Here is a 22,881-nt window from a genome sequence, read left to right as displayed (position 1 = left end):
TCAGTGTATTATACTCTAAGTAACATCTCCAAACACTAATCTTCCCGATTACTGCTTATACTCTTATTGCCTCTACCACTACGGGATTTGAATCGACCACTGCATCTCTGTGCTAATTTGGTGTGGCAACTCGAACTGATGTACGTACGTACGAAGTTCTACGTTGTTACTGACTGACTGACTGAGTCACACAGAGTTTCATGTTCCCACAGTTTGAATTTACCCCGTTACGTAGATAAAGAATTTCCGCACCTGCGACTCACTTTAGTTGTTTTTAACGACCAAACTTTCTATGCTGTTTGTATATGACAGATTGTTGTATGTGTACTACATAAAGAAATCTCTTGTTACACTTATTCTAAGTTTTGTGACATAATTGTAATCGAAAGTTCTCTTATATCATTTATGCGAATACTCGTCAATATTAGAAAGAATAGTTCGACAAAAATTGGGTGTCCATTATAGAAAAGTCAATATACGTGAAAAATATCTTTGAAATGATTTCAGCGATTGAAATTTAAATAATTCCAACGTTTCGTCCAGCAAACTTGATTATCACTATGAAGAAGTCCAGACATCTCTTATATCAGTCTTATCTATGGGATTGAAACTTTATAAGTAATCTCAAGACTGATTTCTGCCTTGATGAATACATATAGTTAATCATCATCATATTTAGACATCTATAGCTTTCTTCTAATATTAATGAAATTGTTAAAACCAATAGTTAATGTAATGTATATTCATCAAGGTGTACCATATTTTATCTTTCATTATCAGACTTCTTAGGTTAACTTCTTTACTTTTTGTCACGTTGATTTTCTCACATTTTGTTGATAAGGAATGTTGAAACTTATTAATTCTTCATACTTTCATTTTCATTAGTTCGTTGTTATATGTGGGCCGGACAGAAACTGTCGAAATTCAATTTATCCATGTTAGATATTGGGAAGAATGTGATATATGTGAGTATATTTTGATGAATATTAACAAATATTTTTATTGACATTTTCCATATAATAATTCTTTTTATCATCGTATCACAATGTATTAAAAGATGTCCATACTTCTATACTTGGTTTTTGAGGTTTTACAATCCAGTTATATTGGCGATACTAATTTACAGACGAACCAGTCAGATCTAGGATAACAGGTCTCGGATCTCGACGCGAAATTAATTCACTCATTTGTCTAAATGGCGTTTTGTCATTTCAGCTGATGTCAATTCGTGATAAAAATTATAAATTTAATTCCTAACCATAACCATCAATTGTAAATCTTAATCCTGATTCTTCATACTGCTTTATAACCTTCATTAAGCTCTAATAAGTAAATGGATATTCTCAGGGTCACTTTAGCGTTGCTGAAAGGTCATCCATAAATTATAGTCTCATGGTTATATTAACCGGCTACTTGAATTAAAGTAGTTGATTTGAAGTTAAAACATGCGGTCTAAGGAAGCTGAATCAAAATTAATCCTCCGTAAACTAAGTGATAAATCGTTGATTGTCACTTTCTGTTAAATGATGAGACGGCTCTCTTTGATTTCTTTTTTTTCTATGTGAGGGTTTGTTGTGACTTGAACTTGGATCGATTTTTACCCCGTGCCAATTGTTGTGTCCTTGACTGAAAGATTAGAGAGCAGTGTATTATCGATCAGATCAATGACACGTAAAACCTAGAGTCCCGATTGGCCCTGCTTCGCCGTCTAGCCCAGCCAGTTGAGTCCGGAACACAAGTCTCAGCCTCTGAGTTATGAATCATTGTATTTCAAGCATACTCTGTTTATATACCAATCAACCCGACCACAACGTGCCAATAAAATAGAAAATAACATTTGTACAATAATTAGCCAGAAGTTGCTGTGAACGAGGGAGGTAGCGATTAACAGATAGGGAATAATTCATGAATGGTAAATCGTCCAATAGTAGTTCATAGGTCAACATAAAGCTCATAATAAGAGGGGTATGAATATGGACAGTTTAGTTACATAACAATTATACGACAAAATATACTCATAATATTGTTCCATAATTGGATCCCAAAAATTACCATTCATTATTCTTATCGGGACACAACAGGGTTCTTTTCCGGCTTTTCCTTTTAGTTTTTCTAAACCTTTTCAGAAAGTTCATTGGAATTATGGACAGTTGGGTGTTGTTTGTTTAATCCAATCACTTTCAAATATATATTAACATTAGTATAGACTGAGACATACACCTGGGATTTTCTAAAGTAGTAGTGGTACTTAACAGATGATAATTGAAATGAGCTCACAACACTAAGTTCAATTAGATTTGTTTTATGAATATTCCAAATATTATATGTCTGTCTTACTTTAACGAGTCATATGAATTAAAATCACCACATACAATTGAAAGTGAACCATTAAAGGCAGTAACAGCAAATTCAGTGAATTCATCAGCGAAAATGGATTGTGCAGTCCGGAGTGCGTAGATGTTGGTCATTCAAAAACTTAAAACATGAGAAAGTAGATTGACACTAGTTCACGGTTGTAGTGGCTTAGCTTCGTTAATCAATCACCTTGATAACCGTTAACATATAAATCCCCGACGGCGTTTGGATTCAGAAGGAAATAAAAAACGGCTGCTACAATTTATTAGCGGATAGCACGGATAACAAATCTGCAAGTACATCGAGCGAGTTTGAAGCAGAGGGGCAAATGTGTGTATGCGAGCAAATACAGAGGCGAATTTATGGTCAAACTGCATAAGGGCACAGCAAGGCAACGCAAAGGCTATTAATGATATTAGAGCACATATATAAATTGTAAGAAGAACGACTCATTGGGCGATATTTAAGTTATTAGCATTTTAGCTAGAGAGAGATATGCCTAGGCTGTTACATATGATCAAGCATACACGTTTATACAGACGTGATAGTGATCATAATAATGCAAAGTAATCGACGAATTGTTACTGTTCGAATAACACTGTCTGTTAAATAAGTTAGTAAAATGGCTTGACAAAAGTTAACCATAATCGAAACTGATTGTAGGAGAGTTGCTATACGTTTACAAATGTAGCTACACCGCCACCACACATTTTCTTATTTCTTGGTCGATCCTGACAATAAATATTCAAATCTTGTAATGATACTAAGCGATCGTCTTGTAAATCATTTAGCCAGGATTCTTGAGTTGTGATTGCACTACAGTTATGATACATGTTTTGACTTAGTAGGAATTAAAGATAGTCCACCCTGCCAATCTGTGATTGGCAGTTAGGATCTAAAAGTTCAGGAATGGACATCTGATTAATGTTTATTTATTCAAGGGATTTTTCCAGCCATCACGGTGTATGTGATTGTACTTTTTTGTACCTTGTAAAGCGATAGGACGTAAACGTTTCATAAATGCGTCTGAATAGGTTGAGTGGTTAATAGACACAACATTGTTAAAACAAACAAAAAAGTATTTTGCTGAAATAGCTAGATGGTAGAAACAAGTAGCCTAGATATTCAAGCAGGCCGCTGCTTAAGTATGTTTGTCAAGTCCTTTGTGCAGATCAGGTTTTATCGATCAAATTGCAGTGTGGTAATTAGTCTAGGTGTCTTGACATTATTTGCATTACGTTTAAATGTGAGGTGGTGGTCATCGACAGCGTTTCCTGTCGATCATCTCCAAACACCACCTTAGATATACTCGTTTTTGTAAGACGCTCTCGATATACTATAAAACAATGCTTTGAAAAATGTTTAAACTTTATGAGTGGACCTGATTATTTTTGAAACCAGTCGTCTGAAGTTAATAGTTAGGAAGATTAATGTTATTAACGATTCAGAGATTGCATTGAAAGTGTAATCTCAATAGGGCTTGATTAAAAACTAAGCAACCAAACGCATCTTCAGTGCATGTCATTGTGGATAGGCGATAGCGCTAATTTGGCATTTTAGATTCTTTGCTTGAAAATTTTAAGAATCTTGAGTTAAATTTCAATTTTATTTAATTAGTGTTATTGTAATGATTATTATTAATACCATTATTTTACTTTGTTGTATAAATTCCAGGCTGTTGAAAGACAAAGTATTTCATCAGATTACATTATATTCGCTTGTGTTGCAACATTTGCACTACCACTCATATCTGTTATATTTCATTCAACTAATTCATCAAATATACTGGATAATAATAATCATAATAACAGCAATGATAATAGTAATCAATATCAATCATTATTTATAACAACAAAAGGTACACTGTTATTTTTTGGCAATAATTCAATGAATCGAACATTCAATACTAACAATGCTGTTTTTGGAGACACTGTTATTGGGTTATATTTACATGCTATATTAAGTTTATTTGGTCATTTATTTTCGACCGTTGCTGTAAAAATTCATAATACATTGATTGATACGAATTTACAAACTTCTTGTTGTTCGCAACCTTATTGTATCGTATTTTGGAATATTGTGACTGGTCAATTTTTAATGGATTGGTTTTCAAAACCAGATGTACAGTAAGCTATTTTCATTGTTATTTTATTGTAATAATCTGATGGAATGATTTACTTCTGGCCTCAATTCTTACCCATTGTCAGAACAGAAAGTCAGATGAATGGGTACATAAAACACTTTGATACTTCATATCATTCATGATGGACTGGTTGCCTGTGAAAATTTGAAACGTATACGGAGAGCCTTATTGACGTTCGCCTATCGACGCTATCTGGGGGCACATGGTGTTTCCCTAAGTGTTTGTAAGAAAGGATAAACTATGTAGCTCTCTTTACTTTGTTGTTTTTCGGCTGTAAGGCATAACTTAATGTACTTTAAGTTTAAGTTGGGCAAAAACTGCAGATCAATATCTGGCACTTGTCCGTGTACTCATCAACTATTGTTTAATGCAGTGAGGTATAAATTACCTAGAACTTGTCGCACAACGGTAGAAACTAGTGATTGAACACCATCGATTAAATAGCTTAGATCCAATCTTTTGACTCAAAGGATTCATTTATTTTTCTAGAAACGAAAAAATTTATTACTCTTCTTTTACTTTACGTTCTTGCTTGCTGTACAATACATACCTATTCAGTTTTGTATTACTGCAAAAACTCCGGTATTGTCATCTCGTCTATTGATCCAAGTTGAATTTTAACTAAAAAATGTTTTATAAGTTTGCTACACACTTTTATTGTAGTGTGCAGAGTATTCGTCTTTTTTTCACTGCTCATTAATCAGACCAAGGAAGTTAGGGAAATCAGAGATTTATGGAGCTACAAATGTATTATTTCTTTTAGTGTTATCTATTAATCATTTTGTGTGGAACACATGGAAAGTAGTTTTAGGCTAATGCGCACGGCTGAGGAGTCCCACAGTAGGACGAAATGCCCGTCCAGTGCTTCCAGGTTTTCCATGGTGGTCTAGCTTCAATTGACTCATGATCTCAACTGTTGAAATTACTACAATCTCCACAAAACCCCTTCTGATACTAATGTTTATATATATATATATATATATATATATATATATATATATATATATATATATATACTAACAGATTGTAGTAACTGCTTATTGTCTATCATCTGATATTTTATCTATACTTTTCGCTAAAATTATTTGATCGTCTATGTTTAAATGAGATTTACACGTTGTCTAATAATTCTTTCTAATTTCATTGTAATTTAAGTTTAGAGGTTGTAGATTGATAAGGTTGTTTTACATATTTGATATTCTTTCATCACTGAAATACCATTTTTTTCAATATTAAGGTATCCATAATAATTGTCAACTGACCTTGATCTTATTACTTCATTTTTGTGTCTAGAGGGCGTTTGGTTATTTTGATTGGATGTATATTACGCTTCAATGTTTATGGCACTGTATTCTTTCTTCTATGTATTGCTGAGCGTACATTTCAAGAGGTAAATCATCTATTACTTTTTTAATGTTAATTTTACTTGTACACAAACTAAATAAATACTGTAATGAACCGATTTTTATTCTTCTCTTATCATTATTTAGCGTTTGCTTTACGCCAAATATTTCTTTTCTTTAACATCCGGCCGTCGTGCTTTAAAATATCGTGTACCGCAATTTCGTTTAAATAAAGTTGGTCATATAAAATGCTGGTTAATGCTTCGGTCGTATCTGAAAAAACGTGGTCCACAACGCTCAGTTGAGCATATTATGACGATTGCATTTTATATCGTTTTCACCCTTGGTCTTAGTTTATGCGCTCAAGTTAGTAAACTTTTATTATTTTTTCCTATCATTTATTATGCAACTTAACCCACCCATATTAATGTTCTCGTGTGTTCTGTTCGTTTTTAAATTGAACTTGTCAGTCAGTTGGCAACAACGTAGAACTTCGTACGTACGTACATCAGTTCAAATTGAACTTGAATGATTATGGAATGTAATTATAATTATTCTTCACTAATAAATTAAGTGACATTATTCATGATATAAAAGTTTACCTTTGTAAACCATTTTGTTTGTTCATACAAACCAGTACGCATGTGGAGTGCACGAAATGAAATGAATTCACTTCATTCTACAATATTTGTTCTTGCATCACTCAAGTTTTTCACGAAAATTGACCACATGAAATTGTTTATTTTAATCAATGTAACCAAATATTTACAGGAAAAATCAACACAAATTAGAAATTTATTACGGTTAACCAATAAAGAATCTATTATAATTGAAAACTGCTTATTACCGATCATTAAGGTCAATCACTGTTTCAAACACTTAGATCTGAGCAACCAAATTTCTGATCAAATGATTATAGTTTAGATGTCTATTTTGAGTATTTTTAGAAATAAAAACCATTATAATCGAATACCAGTATTTTTACTCGAAATACAGTAGTAAGGAGGAGGGAGATTTTTCGGATCATTGTGCAACTTAACAATGTTTCATCAGGAAGTCTAATAGTTGTTTGTTTTCGGAATTCTGATATCCAATTATAAATTACTCTTATTTATCTATTTATATTCTGTTTTCTTCTTTATAGCTTCTTTCAAAAAGCCGTATGAGTGTTTTCACTCATTTAACTAATTGGGATATTCTGGGTCTTTCTTTTGGGATTATTGTATTTCTCTATCGATACATTTTACTTGGTACAAAAATTACAAAGAAATACCGTAACTTCTCAGTACTTATCACTGAACAAGTAAGTTCATCATTCAATTTTTATGCATAGTTTTTTTTCTACATTTAGTTATTCTATTCCAATTATTTTTTTGTGTGTAATTTTCTTTAAACTTTTATAACAATAATTTTTTTAACTCTCCAGACGAACAAAGTAACGTAGAGTATTTTCACAAAACGTTGTACAATTCATGACATTTTAGAAACATCCACATTGTAATCTTTCTAAGTTATGTTCTGCAGGTATACGAGAGTGTGTAGTCTGTTAGATAAAAAAAACAAATATATTATATCTTACCGTTTTTGGTAATTGTTTCCTGAATTATTCAGTTGCTAGTGGACATTTTTGTGTATTCGTGAAATATTTGATATTCAGAAATATCACGTAAAATAGATACATTTAGAAATTTGGGATCATGGTATGTTGTAATCTAAGAAAATAAACGGAATGATGAAGTAATTTATATCGTTTCGAAATCTGTTCCATTCGTTATTGTAAAGGGACTTTAAAAAACATATGGTATGATAGAAGTCAAATTAAAGGTTGTAAAAGAATCAATTATAGAATTTTCTATTGGTTGTGAATTCTATTTGCTTTCAATAACAACTATTATTTGATTGTCGAAATTAACATAGACAAAGAGATTTTTTTGTGACTTTTGTTACCTCTACTATGCAACAGACAGTTGTGAGTAATCTCTCTTGTCTTACGTTGTAATTATCGTTTGCATGGAGTTGAAAAATACCAGTTTTTCAATATCAAGAATACTGGTGTACTACTGTTTGCTTTACAGTGTAGTTCAGTAAACTTGCTTGTCATATTTCTGTTAGGTTATAAGAAGACAAAGTTTAGCAAATTTCACTTTTTTTATATGAAAGACTAAACAAACAGATAAATAGAAATGATGAACAACAATATTTTCAGTATGGGGCTGGGGAAATTTCTTGAATTCCATTAAAATCACAAACCGATCAGTATTAAATCACGATCGAAAACCTGTAGGCACTAGAATTCCATTTCGTCCTGATATGGTACTTCTCATTAGAGCGCATCCATGATGCTACACACGGGACTCGGACCCGCCATTTTCGGTCTCGCACACCAACACCTGACCACTAGATAACGGTTTTAATTTCAATCAAACCACTATAATTGTAAAGGTATCAACGTGAATGAAAGAAGTAATCACAAATAGACTGGTAAGTAATATATGTGCATGATAATATGGTCGATTTTGAGCCATAACAAGTAAGGTCTGCAAATATCTTATGGATGCAACATAATTTTGTTTATTCTTTTATTGATTAAAATAACAGTGAGTTTATCCACTAGTGTCATATCACTTAGGACCTGAATGCTAAATATGCGTAAAATATTCTTGTCACCTCCAATAATATCGGTGTACAATTTTGTTAAATCCCGAATTTTTGAAATGAGAATTTAGTTCAGCAGGAAATACTGGTTAAAATCATCATACATTCACATCTCCTACTTTTCATCTATGTTATGTGTCCCTTTCTCAATGTTTAAAATATGAAGCATTAAAATTATGAAGCATTTTTAGATATTTTCCCATTCATTTAGTTAATGAGTTCTACATGTAACAGTGTAATTTTCACTCAGGATTTCATTGAAAACTCTAACTTCGACTTTATTTACTTTTTCCATCCGACGAGTTCAAATGTACAAGTGATTGTTCATAAAAAACGTATGTATGTAATGAACGATAAGTCAGGTGGGGCAACCAATGTATTGTTTAATAGAAAATTACAGAATTTCTTGGTAAAATATGAAAACCATACATTAAATACTTTATTTGCGAATTTTTATCATTTGTCCTTAACATTCTGTATGATTCTTCCAATTTACAATTCCTTTCTATTGTCTTCAAATTGATTTTCTTAACCTTCTGCTGCCAGGTTTTCCACTACCGATTAGTTTTACATACTACCTAATATCTGTTGACATAAGTAGCATGCACCACATGTAGATAGCTTTAGATGATTAAGATGTCTCCAGTGAAAATTGCACTTTTATATACAACACTGACATATTGAGTAAACGGAAAAAAATTGCTAGAGATAGCAATCTTATTGAACACTTAAAAAAGAGTAGATAACTTCGCATATTTTTGAAACAATATGATTTGTTTGTTGACATCGTATGGTAAAAACTCAATGATAGTTGTTTTTGTTATTATATTGTTATTGAATTTTACTAATTTAGAAATGTAATAAAATACAATTCAGTGATCAAAGACACGTATTGTAAAACCATTCGAGCTATTGTTAATTTGCTACTCAAACTTGAGTGTAACCCATGTTAAGTGCACGATTTTACTGAAATCTAATTGAATGAACCAGTAAATCATCAAACTAAGATACTTGATAAAGTTGTCATCTCATCTAGTCTTACATTTTACTTATTAATGATATTCTTTTTCATTTTCACTGACAAATATTACTATTTATTTTTTGTTATTATGTTTTAGATTAATTTATATTTAAGTATGGAGAGTAAACCACATAAAAAAGAAGATTTAATGCTAACATTTCAAGTTCTACGTTTAGTTGAAGGTCTACTAAAAGAAGTTGATGGTCCATTTCGTGTTTGTGGTTGGACATTGAATCCATTAGTGTATAATATATTTAAATTAGTTTTACTTTCTTGTGTATCCACTTTACTATCTGAGTCATTGGGCTTTAAATTAAAATTATACAAATTAAAATTAAATCCATCCAATTGGTAGAACGATTAGATGAAAACATTGACGAAAAAACTAATGAAAGAAAAAAAAACAAACCTAGAGCCATGAACAAGAAAAGTAACATAACTATTTATCCAATAACTATTCCTTTGTCTAGTTCTTTTTCCCAATTTTTCTTGTAATTAATTTAGAAATAATAGTCACCTCACTTATTGTTCATATTATGTTAGTCTCAATCACAGTAAATTGTCAATTTCACTTTCATTCAAATAGAAATTCATATAAACTATTGTGTTTGTGTTTATTTATTTATTCTCATACAAAAAAAAGTAAGAATCATTAAGAAAATATGTACTATTCACTTTCTTGTTAAATGATTTAATTAATTTGTTACTAAATCAATATAATTTATCAGTATCAATGTAATCATATAAACAAATACCAATTTTGATTTCTTTGTCCTACAAAATGATAAATAAAACTGTGAATTCGTTTATTTTCATTGTAGTGCTAATTCTACTTTTCTTTTTATTTATTATATTAGTAGTATACATGAACTTTTTGTGGTTTGTTGATCGAATCAATGCAAGCCTAAAATTATACGCATTTGTTGTTACCACTGTATTACAACTAAGGTTATTTATTCATTAGAAAGTTTTTTTGGCTATTATTGTTTCAGTGTGTGTATGTATGTGCATTTCATGGTCGCAACTAAAAGTCAATATATTACACGATATATATATATCATATTGTATGCTTCATGAAAATAAACTTGAGAAGAAAATCTTTGTTGCTATTTTCCCTCATATTTTGTATGATTGAATAAAAAAATAATAACTATGGATTTGCCTTAATGATTCCCTTTATTTTCTGTAACTATGTGTTCATAGTGTAGAAAAATGTAATAGATTCATGTTAATTGTGTAATTTTTTTTCTCAGCCTTAACTGTTATGATTTATTGTGCATATACTGGAAATAAAAGATCATTGTTTTAAATTGTGAATTATTTTATTCAAAGTATTTTGTAGAATTTGTTTTTCCAATCGTTTTTTAAAAATAAATTGAATACATTCTGATTTGAGTAGTGCTATACGGAAACGATGAAATTAAAGCTATGCAAAACGTCAATGAGCATCCTGTATATGTGCTACTATTCAGTGAAATGTGATGCTGCAAATTTTTAAAAAAATCTTATATTCATTTAACAGATTATTAAATGAGTGTATATTGTCGTTTCTCTTGTTCGTTACTTTTTTTTGTAAACTATCCTATTTCTTGTCTTTGTTTTTGTAACCAAGTCATAATTCATTAAAAATACTGTCATTATCAATGTTAGTATCATTATTGAGCGATATTACTTTTAAATGCCAGTAGCTTTTATTACGTATAAAACTTGCAGTATTAAAAAAAAGCATAACAACCAAGATTTACATTATATATTACAATAGTGCATATATTACTGTTTCGTTCCATTTTTAATAGTTCATTTTGTTTGCATAACAAAGTATTACATCTCAATTTCAATAGTATTGATGATCATGATAATTTTCTCTTCTTTCTTCATTATTTTCTTTGTTGTTTCATTTCGGTTGTGTGTATTTTGAATAATATATGCTTTGCAAGTTATTCCATTAATTTTTCTGTTAATGAACAATAAACTAACGCTTTGGTACACATAATTAAATATGATATAAAAATAATAAGACGATTAACTGTCTCGGAAATATGGAAGGTTTTTGATTTTAGACAGAATTATGTGAGAAAAGTACGATTTATATGTTGTATTGTATCCGTCCGATTTCGTTTACCTAAGTATACAAGAGGTTTTTGGGTACAGTAAGAGGCGTACTTCCATGTGTTGTAATTTCCATTCTTCAACAATGTTACGTCACCTCACTTGTTACAAGAATAATGAATATTTGTCACACTAATTTCAACATTTGCAAAACCATGTTCGTAACAATACATTAAGATAAAAAGTAGATCACCTGAATTTAAGTTCTTAGACGACCAATTTCTTTAATAATTCAAGTAGAAATCGCAATACAATATTCGTATTTGTGTAGTGTTTTATCTTCGAGTCAACATTCTAGTTAATATAATTTCCCATAATTTATATTCGATCAGAATGGACAAATAATGTGGTTTTTAGAGCACAGAATTTCCATCTATACTTTGGCATGATAGATTATGACTATTTCATAGATTAGGCTTTATAGTTTATTATTTAGATCAAGTGACAAAATATGTTACTACTCTGAGGGGTATGAATATACAAGACGTTTGTGACTAGTTATTACTTATATATATCCGAAAAGGCACTTTATGGTGAACTTATAGGATTAGTAATAGTATGCACCCATCAATACTCACGTTACACTGTATTGAAAGCCATTGTCGATGAATTTATGGTAATAGTTACCATATCATTTAGCCATGGCTAAACTATTTAGTTGAAATTATCATTTGTGATCTAGCAGTTTTGATCTTTGCAATTTAATGTTAGAATTTATATATTTTATTTACCATAAATGTGGTTTGTTGACTTCTATACAGTATGTGATTTATATTAAATTAACTACTTATGTACAGTTCTGTTCCGTATTATAACGATGCTGTATCATTTAGAATAACTTAAATATCAAGAAAGAATATGCTCAAATTAGTTCACCAATAAATTTTATTCATTAAAATTTAATGTTAAACTACAATTAAAATTTATAATTTTATCAATCAAAAGTTATAAAACATACTCAATATGCAACAAATAAAATGAAAATGCAATAATAATGGCCCCAGTGCTGTTTTTTTTTTCATTATTTAAAATGTAATAAAAAAGTTTTTTTAATTGTCACAGGTAAGAAAAAGGGCGCTGTTAAGAATTTTGTTGTTGTTGTTGGTGGTGGTGGTAAATTTAAATATTATGTAAAATGACAATAGGGATGTTGCGTTATAGTAACCAATTAAAAATAATTATCAGTATTAATTATGGATAATTGTTTCATTTTTCTAAAGAATTCAATGTAATATAATAAAGAAAAGATATAACTATTGACATAAAAGATATTTATTATAGAGTGCATCAACGATCATATACAACAGTTTTTTTTTTAATAATTAGACCTATTTAGACTTTAATAGTAATTTATTAATATATAAGACTATTTAGACCTCGAGAAGCGTAAACTCCAGTGAATACTCCAAGAATTAAAAAGAATGCGGCAAACATTCCAGCTAATGGAGCTCGATCAGGTGAACAACATCTGAAAAGTAAAACAAGTTGGTTTTTTTTATTATTTGAGTATGGTATAAAATCGATTCAGTATTGTACAAACTAAGGCTTCAGTGGTAATAAAAGCCTAGAAATAATCACTACAGTTCTGTGAGGGTTAGGATTCAGGTGTAAGATTCATTTATAAAGCTCCAACTGAACTGTTGTGTTGCCTCGCAAAGTACTAGAACGTTCGTTCGATGTGTTTATGTATTTTTTCTATAATTCCCAGTATATCTTCTGGCATATTAATTAACACCAATGTGTTTCAGTCTTTCATGAGTTTCGGACAATTTGTGTAATATGAAGCAAGTCAATAGATTGGACGTATTCAAAGTAGGAATCCTCCGATGGTAGTTCATAAATTATGTAAACCATTTTTAGACATGAATAATGACCTTTCTAAACAACACTGGATAGAAGCTCGCGGCCATTCTTAGAAAAAGAAGGGACTAGGTCATCTGGGCTTGTTGACTTGTGGTGCTTCATAATTTATTGTTCATTGAAGATCTCCTCGTTAGATGGATCAGAAGACATCATCTAGGAGGGATGGGACAGTTCAATCAACGTTGCTGGAGCAACAGACTAGCTAAACTGTTCCTCGAAAAATTAGCTCATCATCCAAGACGCGTTTGGATATTGATAATTGATATGCCGTCAATTCATGGATTGTTTCACTGGCAATAGACTTCTTAATTCCAGTCACTTAGATGAGTTGAAGCAGTACCTAAATATGTACTCTAAAAGGAGTTAAAGTCTTGTTCGTATACATGCTAACGATAGCTGATCGCAGTGTGAGCCTTGTCTTGAGTTACAGAGGCAAGACGCTAAGTAACTCGGTCGTGAATACGAGGGAAGTTGGTGCAGCCCAGAAACTGTTAATGATATTTACAAAGGTGTTGGAGCCGATAACGTCGTTTGACTAAGTCCCTATTGGCAAGAATCCCGACCTGAGATTTTAAACTCCCGGCTATCGCTATAACATCTATTGGACACTGAAAGGGGCGAGTTTACACTATATATATGGCTTTAGAAAATCTATATACATGTTCTTATTCGATAGCAGCATTCACAAGATCGACGTGTCAGCGATTTGAGATCGTTTAGACAGCGCATAACTCTCAATAGACACGAGTTGCTGAGTTAGGGAATGAAAGCACACAAACGGGAACAAAACAAAATAGAAATTTAAAGTAGAGTAAAATAACTTCATTTGTAATAGGGTCCTTTGAGTAATGTTTTAGTAGGTAGCTAGGTGTATAGGACAGAGGTCTTAATTCATAATTATTGACATATTTACGTGGGGGTCGGGATACTACCTGGTCGCCAAAACGAAAGGTGATTTCTGTAGAGTCACTCTTTTGATCTCTTACTTACAAAAAATACACCCTTGCCACTTGAAGGTAATGAATAACACTTCCATGGCGAGGTCTTAATCACATGACCTTATGAGACAGCTGAATCTCACAATCACCCATCCCACCAGAGTACTGTAACCGTAATCGAATAATTTAATGAAGATTATTAGCACTGAAAAAGAGTCAACATAATATTAGCTTACCTTGGTGCATACATTAAACCGAGTGATGCAAGATGTCCATTACTGAATGCAAATAAAATACAACCTAATACATATATATGATCATTTGTAATCAGAACAGATAGATGAGGATTTTCAATCCCGAAATTACAGGATAAAAAGAATGGAATGAAGATAATAGTACGTAACAATACAGGAATCCATAGATAACGCGGTCCTGGCTGTTTAAGATAAAGGAAATATTGAAAAAAGAAACTAAAATTTATTCAATTCATGGCTTTTTTCGAAAGTTCACATTGATGAAATTACATTTTGTAGCGTAATTGATCATTTTAATGATTTGACTTGAACTTCTGTGATGATGAAGAGGCATAACGTTATAATGACGACAATAATAACACCAATTTCAAATAAATAAACACACTGTCAAGTCAGTAATAAGGAAGTTAGGGCTTGGTACAGATGTGTATCGTATGTGCAACCGTATCACCACAGAGAGATAGTATGAACAAAGTGAATATTAACGTAGTAGTAGTATTAACATTATCACTCATACTTAAAAACGAGAAATAGGGAATGTGATTCAATTCACAGAAATAAAGGTTATGAAATAGTTCTTAAACTCAGAATCTAAAGGAAACAGACAAAAATTGGATGAACGTGGACTAAAGAAATTTCCGTTTTTTACATTTCGGAAGGGATTTATGGAATAACAACGAGTTCTTGAAATTTTCGCAGTGCATAAGGTTTGAACAATCAGATCATTAATACTATTTGCAAAAGTATTTTATAGCACTCAAGATCTCTCTTTTTTATTTTCGAATAAAGTAGCTATCGTAATTGTGATTTAGTTTACAAGTCAATCCATATGATATTCACTGTTATATGATCCCAATATCTTTACCGTAGAACACTGCATTAATAATAACTTCAGTACAGTAAGTCCATGTGCATCACCCGCTCTAGTGGAGCAAGGTAGTTAGGCCGCATCCAGCACCTGCTTTCAACTCGGATACGAGAACATGGCGCAGTGTGGTCCTATAAGAGTGAGAGGAAAGCAGTTAATTCTATTCTTGAACATGGAGTCGAACCAATTACTCTACCGATCAACAGGTTAATTTTAAGGCTGTTTATACAATTCGTTCAAATCTACCTAGATTTATTCGTATCTGTTATGACGGGTGCGACTGCAGGTTTTGATAAGCAGCGTTTATTGATCGATTCGGTGACAGTGACACGTAAACACGGACGGACGGCCTAGAGTCTCGATTGGTCCCACTTCCCTGTCTAGCCCAGTTAGTTGAGTCCAGAAGACAAGCCACAGCCTCAGAGATATGAATCATTATATTTCAAACATACTTTGTTTATATACCAATCAAGCATACCACATCGTACCATAAAATAGAAAACAACATTTTGTACAATACTCAACAAGTGAACAGATATCGACCAATAGAAAATGTCCATTTAAAGTCCAAGGACACCATTGGACTTAACATGATAATTATTGGTCTATTCCTCCGTATCCACAACGCCTCCTCTTTTTTTGAAGATCCGGAGTTGATATCCGGATTTTGAAATTTTCTGGGTTCGTCCTCCCCCACGAAATAATGTTGGGTCTTCATATCCCCAAGTTAAAATTAATTTGACTTTATTTAACACATAATTGTCACATGGAACAGAGAAGTCACCAAAAGTGATTAAGTAGTGTGGACCAACGTCGCTTGATATGAGGTCATCAACCTTTGATTCTTCTGGAACATTACCATAGAATTCCTTGAAAATCTCATTTGTGGATAGTCGATCACTGGGATAATTAACATCTATCAAAATTGTATTAAACGTCTGACCATCATTTGGTGCATCTAACACATTTTCTGGTACAAGAGGATCTAGATAATAAGATTCATCAAAATCTCCTGTTGTTGACTGATGAGGACCGTTTGGAGCAGCTAGACTCAGTATACTGCACGATTTGTTTCCTGTTTTCTTGTGAGAGGGTACTGTAATTAATTTATGAGCATTTAATAAGAGATCTTCTTCCTGTGAGCTGGGTACATCACTGTCTGTACAGGTTTCAGGAACAGTGGGATTTGAACCCACGACAGGGAATGTTTCTGAATTTGACATTTCTGGACAACTGGGCGGATCATGAATAACTGTCTCGTTTACATCACTGGTCGTCCGGGATTCACAGAGGCTTTTATAGGCAGCTTCATATGTTCTGCAGTTGTCTTCCAGCTCAGTCTGCAGATGAGAAATGAACTTACCAACTTCTGTTGCATCTCCGAAACATGGAAGATTTACCAACAGTGTGCGTAAATTTTCTAAGAAATTTAACTGGCTATTTTTGAAACACTGCTGTTGTTGCTCAAGTAGAAGCTGTAATTGACCGGAAAACGTAGTCATTTTTTTTTCAGCGCCTGCAATGACAATTAACTGTAGGAATAATGAAAAATGTTGCTCAAGGACGCTGATGATGAATCTGGACTCTGATTGGTCGAAACAATTAGCCTGAATCTCGTCCAATTACAGGTTTCAAGATTTTTCATCCCATCCCCGTCGCCAATTGTTATGACGGGTGTGACTGCAGGTTTTGATAAGCAGCGTTTATTGATCGATTCGGTGACAGTGACACGTAAACACGGACGGACGGCCTAGAGTCTCGATTGGTCCCACTTCCCTGTCTAGCCCAGTTAGTTGAGTCCAGAACACAAGTCACAACCTCTGAGATATGAATCATTATATTTCAAACATACTTTGTTTATATACCAATCAAGCATACCACATCGTACCATAAAATAGAAAACAACATTTTGTACAATACTCAACAAGTGAACAGATATCGACCAATAGAAAATGTCCATTTAAAGTCCAAGGACACCATTGGACTTAACATGATAATTATTGGTCTATTCCTCCGCATCCACAACAGTATCCAACTCCTTAAAACAGCAGAAGCCCTTGCCATTCATGAGTTGAAGCCAGAAGTGTTTGTGGAAAAGAAGTAAGTTTTATCGTTACCTTGGCCTTAAATTATTATTATTACTGTTGTTATTATTTCAACTCATGTTTGAAAATATCCCCCATCTTTTTACTTATGTCTCATATCCTCATGATTTTATTCATAATTGTTTCTGATATCACGTCATTTCCTTCTAACCTCTTTATCACCTTTTATTATTGTAACAAAAACAACTTAATCATCTTACTTCCTTCACGTTAAAGTCCGTGACCAACTTTATTAATTTTACAAGGCTTTCTATTTGAGCACACACAATCTATTATTACTATTATTCATATCACGTGATCTAGTATTATAATCGTTCTGTTACATCATCATGTTAATTCCTTGTTCATATGTCCTCACGGAACTAATACATTAACAAAAATTTTCAAATATATATGATTGTACAGCTTGATAGCGAATTCGTTGAAAAGAGATCCCTTCGTTGAATGTTGTGTTTTTCATGTTTAAATGGGAATCATATGTAAATTATACATATAATTGGACTGTTCGAAATTCATTGCCTTAATCTGATAAAATTCGTAGTCTCATTGCATCATCCGACTTTATGATCTTTTGTGTCGTGGACACTAATTGTATTTAAAACTGAATAGGTTTAACGCAAGTTCTCTCATTTATCTCTAATTACTACCCTATGTTTTTTCTTGAAATGAATATAATTTTTGTCTGATAAGCTATTGATTCTCTTGGTTATTAATTATCATTGATCTGAAAAATTCCCCAAATTTTGTGTCAAAATTTTAAGAAATTAATTATTTGTAAATGTTCCTTCAACAAATTGTGATTCTTTAAAAAAAGACGTTTATAAATTAGGCTGCTGTGGGACACAGGATTTCTTTATAGTGTCGTATGGACTTTCTAAAATGAAGTGTAGACTTTAATTTATAGTATAAACATATCAACATTGGGTTTCTTATAAGAATAGTGAGAAATAGTATTTTGTGATGTGATACTTTATCATCTACAATATATGAAATGACAGTTCATACGAATAAATTGGTTCTGCAAATTAAATAAGTTTTGTTGATAGTTAATTCAGTAGAAGCAACTTCGATCAATTCTTCTGATAGCACTATTAACTCATGTAGAATAAAGCGAATGATAAATTCATACTATTATTTGTTTTAAATACAAATAAGAACTTGTTTTTAAAGATGACAACGTTAAAATCAGAGTACCTTGAACCAATTCATTAAAGAAAAAAAAATTTCAAAAGGTTAGGAAATGTTGAAAAATCACATTTTCTAAAATATTTAAGGAAATAATTTAAACAGAATGATGAATATCATATTGCTTAATCTCATATTTACTACATATATAAGTAACATAAATAAAAGGTGCTGAAAATAATATGGTAAAGTGAATTAACTTACAAATTGTATCCAGTTACATAGAATACATCCCAACATTGCAAATACATTGAAAAATAAGAAACAAGTCACATCAACAAACCAGAGAGCTAAAACAATATTGTAAAATGAAAGAAATCACTTCAATTAAATAATATGAAAAGTTAAATGTCTAACAAATATGAATAAACTAGAAATAATAATTATTATTATTACTATCTGTCTTTCTTATAAGTAATTTGGGCGAGACTCTAATTCATGGATTACTTTCGAACGAATTTTAAGTGACCTTGAGAATATTAGCCAATCAGCGAACAGTCAGTACAGAGTAAAAATGGGTTATACAAAACCAAGGAAATAAAGTGGATACACTTCTTATACCTGGTTCAAAAACTTGTCAAGCTTCGAAAAAGGTTCAGAGGTTCTAAAATCGTAATGCATGTAGTAGAGGAAATCATCTATACGACTACAGAATAGTCAGCCTCTGGAGTCATGATATAGTCTCAAACTCTTTCAGCCTCGACCACATGACTTCAATATTGTTTATGTGCACTCCGGTTGTTGAGTGCACAAAACGCTACTTGTGGATAACGACACGATGCACATAACCAAGCCTATGTAGGAGTCTGTAGGCTCTCCAAACATTCTTATATCTTGTAGTGCCTGGCTGCAGCCAGTGTTACTCGTACTTTTATTATCCAGATCGCGATAATTGTCATAATTTACCTCAGTTGGGAATTATATATGGGGTTTTCATCACGAACTGTCATCAGCTATGATGCCAGAAATCTATTTAGACGAATGGATGGAAGGCTTTCGTGCCTAAATCCGAGATCTGTTATCTTATACGTGATTGATTCGTCCACAAATTATAGTCTCGCCGTTTTATTTGTTATAGCCGCTCAATTATCATGTTTTGTACAAAATTCCTTGTGAACCCATCGTACGTTAGCATTAAGCACTGAAGTTGGCGCCGTAACATTGAAATCCTTCAAACGCCTCTGATTGACTCATCCATAAATTAGAGTCTCTCCGTAATTTGTTTGTCTATATTCAAAAACACAATTATTAACGAGAAGATGGTAAATAAAGTTTAATCTATATAACCGATTGTATCATTGAATAAAAATAAAGAGAATTCAGAAAGAAGCGTATGCATTGCTGAAGCATTGGTGATCCATTAACTCAAATACGAACTCTGTGTGCATAAATGATACATTTAACCTCTTATACTTCCTTGGCACTAATTCCCTAGTAAAGTATGTTTTGATCTTTTTTTTAATTATTTTTTTGTAATGTTAAACCGTCATCATCTATTATAATTCTTAAATAATTTCGTGCATAAAACGATTGATGAGCAGTACTTAGGATTCGTAGACAATTTAGGACAATACAACTTTATGGTGCTCATTGGTTGTTAGTATTGGATTAGATCTTGGTTGATTGAAGGAAGTCAGGAAGGAGTTCTATTCGTTCTTACAGTTATATGAAAACGTGGATTGGACAACATTTCTAATAGATAAAGTATATAAGATACAATTTCCCTTGTTGTATAGGGTAAGCTTATGAAAAAACACAAGTACGTAAAAACGTCCAAGTGAAACCCTTATAATATATCTATGTACATGCAACAAGATTGATTACATCGTACTACTATTAATACATAAAAGTAGTTTAAAATTTAAGCCTTCATAATACAACTAAAATATTAGTTACATGTGTTATGAACGGGTTGTAAAAACTGACAACTTACGTGGAATAAAATATTCTGGATTTACTGGTCTAACACGTGACTGAACTGCCGGAAATATAGATAGTGTACAAGAGAATACACACCAAATGTTTGCACACTGGCTCCAACATTCTTTCATAGTTAAACTATATTTTGACCAATAGTCTAAACAGCGTTGTTTACCACTAGGCTTCATATGATCAAAAATTAGAAAAGGAGGGGCTTGATATTTTGCTAGTTATAACAGTTAAGAAAAATTATAGTGCTAAAATATGTTGACATGGAGATTTATAATCATGAACATTCATCCTTGTCTAATAAACAGTAAACATATACAATTTTTTCCTATTACTATAAAAGATGAGAATACAATTGTGCCAAAACGCAACTTATCACTACTAGACTAACAAGCAAATTCAGTGAATTCACGAACCAATCTAAATTAGACCGTTGAAAACCTGGAGGCGCTGGATGACCTTTTCATCCTTGAATGTGGTTCTTAAGCAGTGCACGGTATTTCCCGGCTTTTAATCGTGGTCTGAGTTAGATAGATTCGTGATTTCAATGAAATTCAACAATCTCCACAACTCTATTTTGAAAACTGCGTAGTTGTTAGTGACGGTGAGAGATGAGACTAGTCTTTTTTGTGAAGGCTGGGTTGATATGAAATTTTGAGTTTAATCTGAAGTCTAGAGCGTGTAAAATCTATTTTATAAAGTCTCGAACTGTTCGAAGGCGATGAATATTCAGATACTGTTGTTTCCGAAGAACTACTCACATGTGTAAGTTGTGCTAAGATCCTTCAATGAAGACTTGTTGAAAAATGAGAGTATCTTAAAATACTGATTGCTTTAGTTTATACACAATTTCTTAGTGAAACCTCATGATGAAAAATATTATTGAAACTATATGTAGATAAAAAATAGGTCAAACACAATGGTGATTAATGAAATGGAGCTGGATAAGGAAGAAAACTAACATTTACTTAGTAGAGTCCTAGAGACTATACATCACGGTAATTGAAATGTCTGGAGACATAACTCATAATACAAATTATTGACAAGTTTACTAGGTCTTTTTCTTTCTTCATTAAAATTAATACAAACTTTGGAGATCATTGAAACGGAACTTGGTCATACTCTAATTTAAACGGTGTTAATAATTACAAGCGACAGTAATAATTAATCCAGCTTTTTTTTACAATGCATTATCCTACGTTCTAACGATGATATACTCTAGGAACGAAACACCGACATAGTTTTCTAAGGAAAAAGTAACGATGAAAAATCTAATTTCCTGTTGATCATTTAGTTTGCTAAAGATAAAATATCACAAAACAGTCTTCCTCTTAATTTTCAAAACTTTCGTAAAACTATATTATTTCGATGTGAATGCATTCATAGCTTGAATAGACTATTCAAGTTAGATTAAATGACTACTTTAATTGAAACCAAAGAATTCCTTCAAAATCAAGAGTAAAAAAACTTTAACCAACCAAATAAGTTCTATGAAATTATTTTCCTTGATAAAATAAGAACAACAAGTACAGTAGAAGGAAGTGAATTCATTCCATTTCGTGTACTTTAAGTCTTCCACATACACATACTGGTTTGTATGAATAAACAAATTGTTTTACAAACTCAGTTTTGTAATGAATAATTATAATTACATTCCATATTCATACAAGTTCAATTTATAGACGAACAAAATAAGTGAGTGTGTGTCAGAGAGAGAATATGACGTAATCGACTGCAATAAACAAGTACAAATTACTATGACTTTGATAAACAAAGAGAAAATAACAGTAATCATCATAAATAGAATTACTCTTAGTAACCATAAATTAACAATGAAAATGTTATTGCTATTAATCAATATATAAATGATTTTATGTATGTTATACACAATTGTGAAACATTTGATTTATTTATCTAAATCTGTAGAAGACTAAGAGTACAAAAAATGAAATGAATTCATCTAATCTCATAATGTATGTGGTATATAGCTAGTGAATGTAAATTGTTATAACTTGTGAACCTGTTTGCCCTGTATACTGGATAACGCAGCGATATCGCCAATCAGAGAGCAGCGAACTATCGACCGAACCAGTGACGCATAAAACACGTGAGA

General features: G+C 31.9%; 2 protein-coding genes across 5 annotated transcripts in view; one reads left to right on the top strand and one right to left on the bottom strand.

The window, feature by feature from the left end:
• The window catches only part of PHTF2_1 (putative homeodomain transcription factor 2), a gene marked incomplete at its 3' end in the record, with an annotated part of 45,666 nt that extends 34,167 nt beyond the window's left edge, over positions 1 to 11,499 (top strand). The window contains exons 14-19 of one of the 3 annotated variants that reach the window (XM_051209103.1): positions 886 to 965; positions 4,030 to 4,481; positions 5,792 to 5,888; positions 5,989 to 6,207; positions 6,986 to 7,144; positions 9,615 to 11,499. In XM_051209103.1, the coding sequence (XP_051074531.1) occupies positions 886 to 965; positions 4,030 to 4,481; positions 5,792 to 5,888; positions 5,989 to 6,207; positions 6,986 to 7,144; positions 9,615 to 9,872 (1,265 nt within the window). The remainder of the gene's footprint in view (positions 1 to 885; positions 966 to 4,029; positions 4,482 to 5,791; positions 5,889 to 5,988; positions 6,208 to 6,985; positions 7,145 to 9,614) is intronic. The other 2 variants (XM_051209104.1, XM_012942942.3) reach the window with 2 other exon arrangements.
• A 996-nt stretch (positions 11,500 to 12,495) lies between these two features.
• MS3_00001634 (uncharacterized protein) overlaps positions 12,496 to 22,881 on the bottom strand; it is a 58,840-nt gene continuing 48,454 nt past the window's right edge. For both annotated transcript variants that reach the window (XM_051209101.1, XM_051209102.1), the window contains 4 exons: positions 20,773 to 20,941; positions 19,044 to 19,129; positions 14,664 to 14,863; positions 12,496 to 13,094 (listed from right to left, as the gene is read on the bottom strand). In XM_051209101.1, the coding sequence (XP_051074529.1) occupies positions 12,980 to 13,094; positions 14,664 to 14,863; positions 19,044 to 19,129; positions 20,773 to 20,941 (570 nt within the window). In that variant the 3' untranslated portion in view covers positions 12,496 to 12,979. The remainder of the gene's footprint in view (positions 13,095 to 14,663; positions 14,864 to 19,043; positions 19,130 to 20,772; positions 20,942 to 22,881) is intronic.

This window comes from Schistosoma haematobium, chromosome 1, assembly GCF_000699445.3.
Source record: "Schistosoma haematobium chromosome 1, whole genome shotgun sequence".
NCBI classification, from domain to species: domain Eukaryota; kingdom Metazoa; phylum Platyhelminthes; class Trematoda; order Strigeidida; family Schistosomatidae; genus Schistosoma; species Schistosoma haematobium.
Note: the sequence above shows the minus strand (reverse complement) of the source record. Positions and strands in the feature narration are given on the sequence as shown.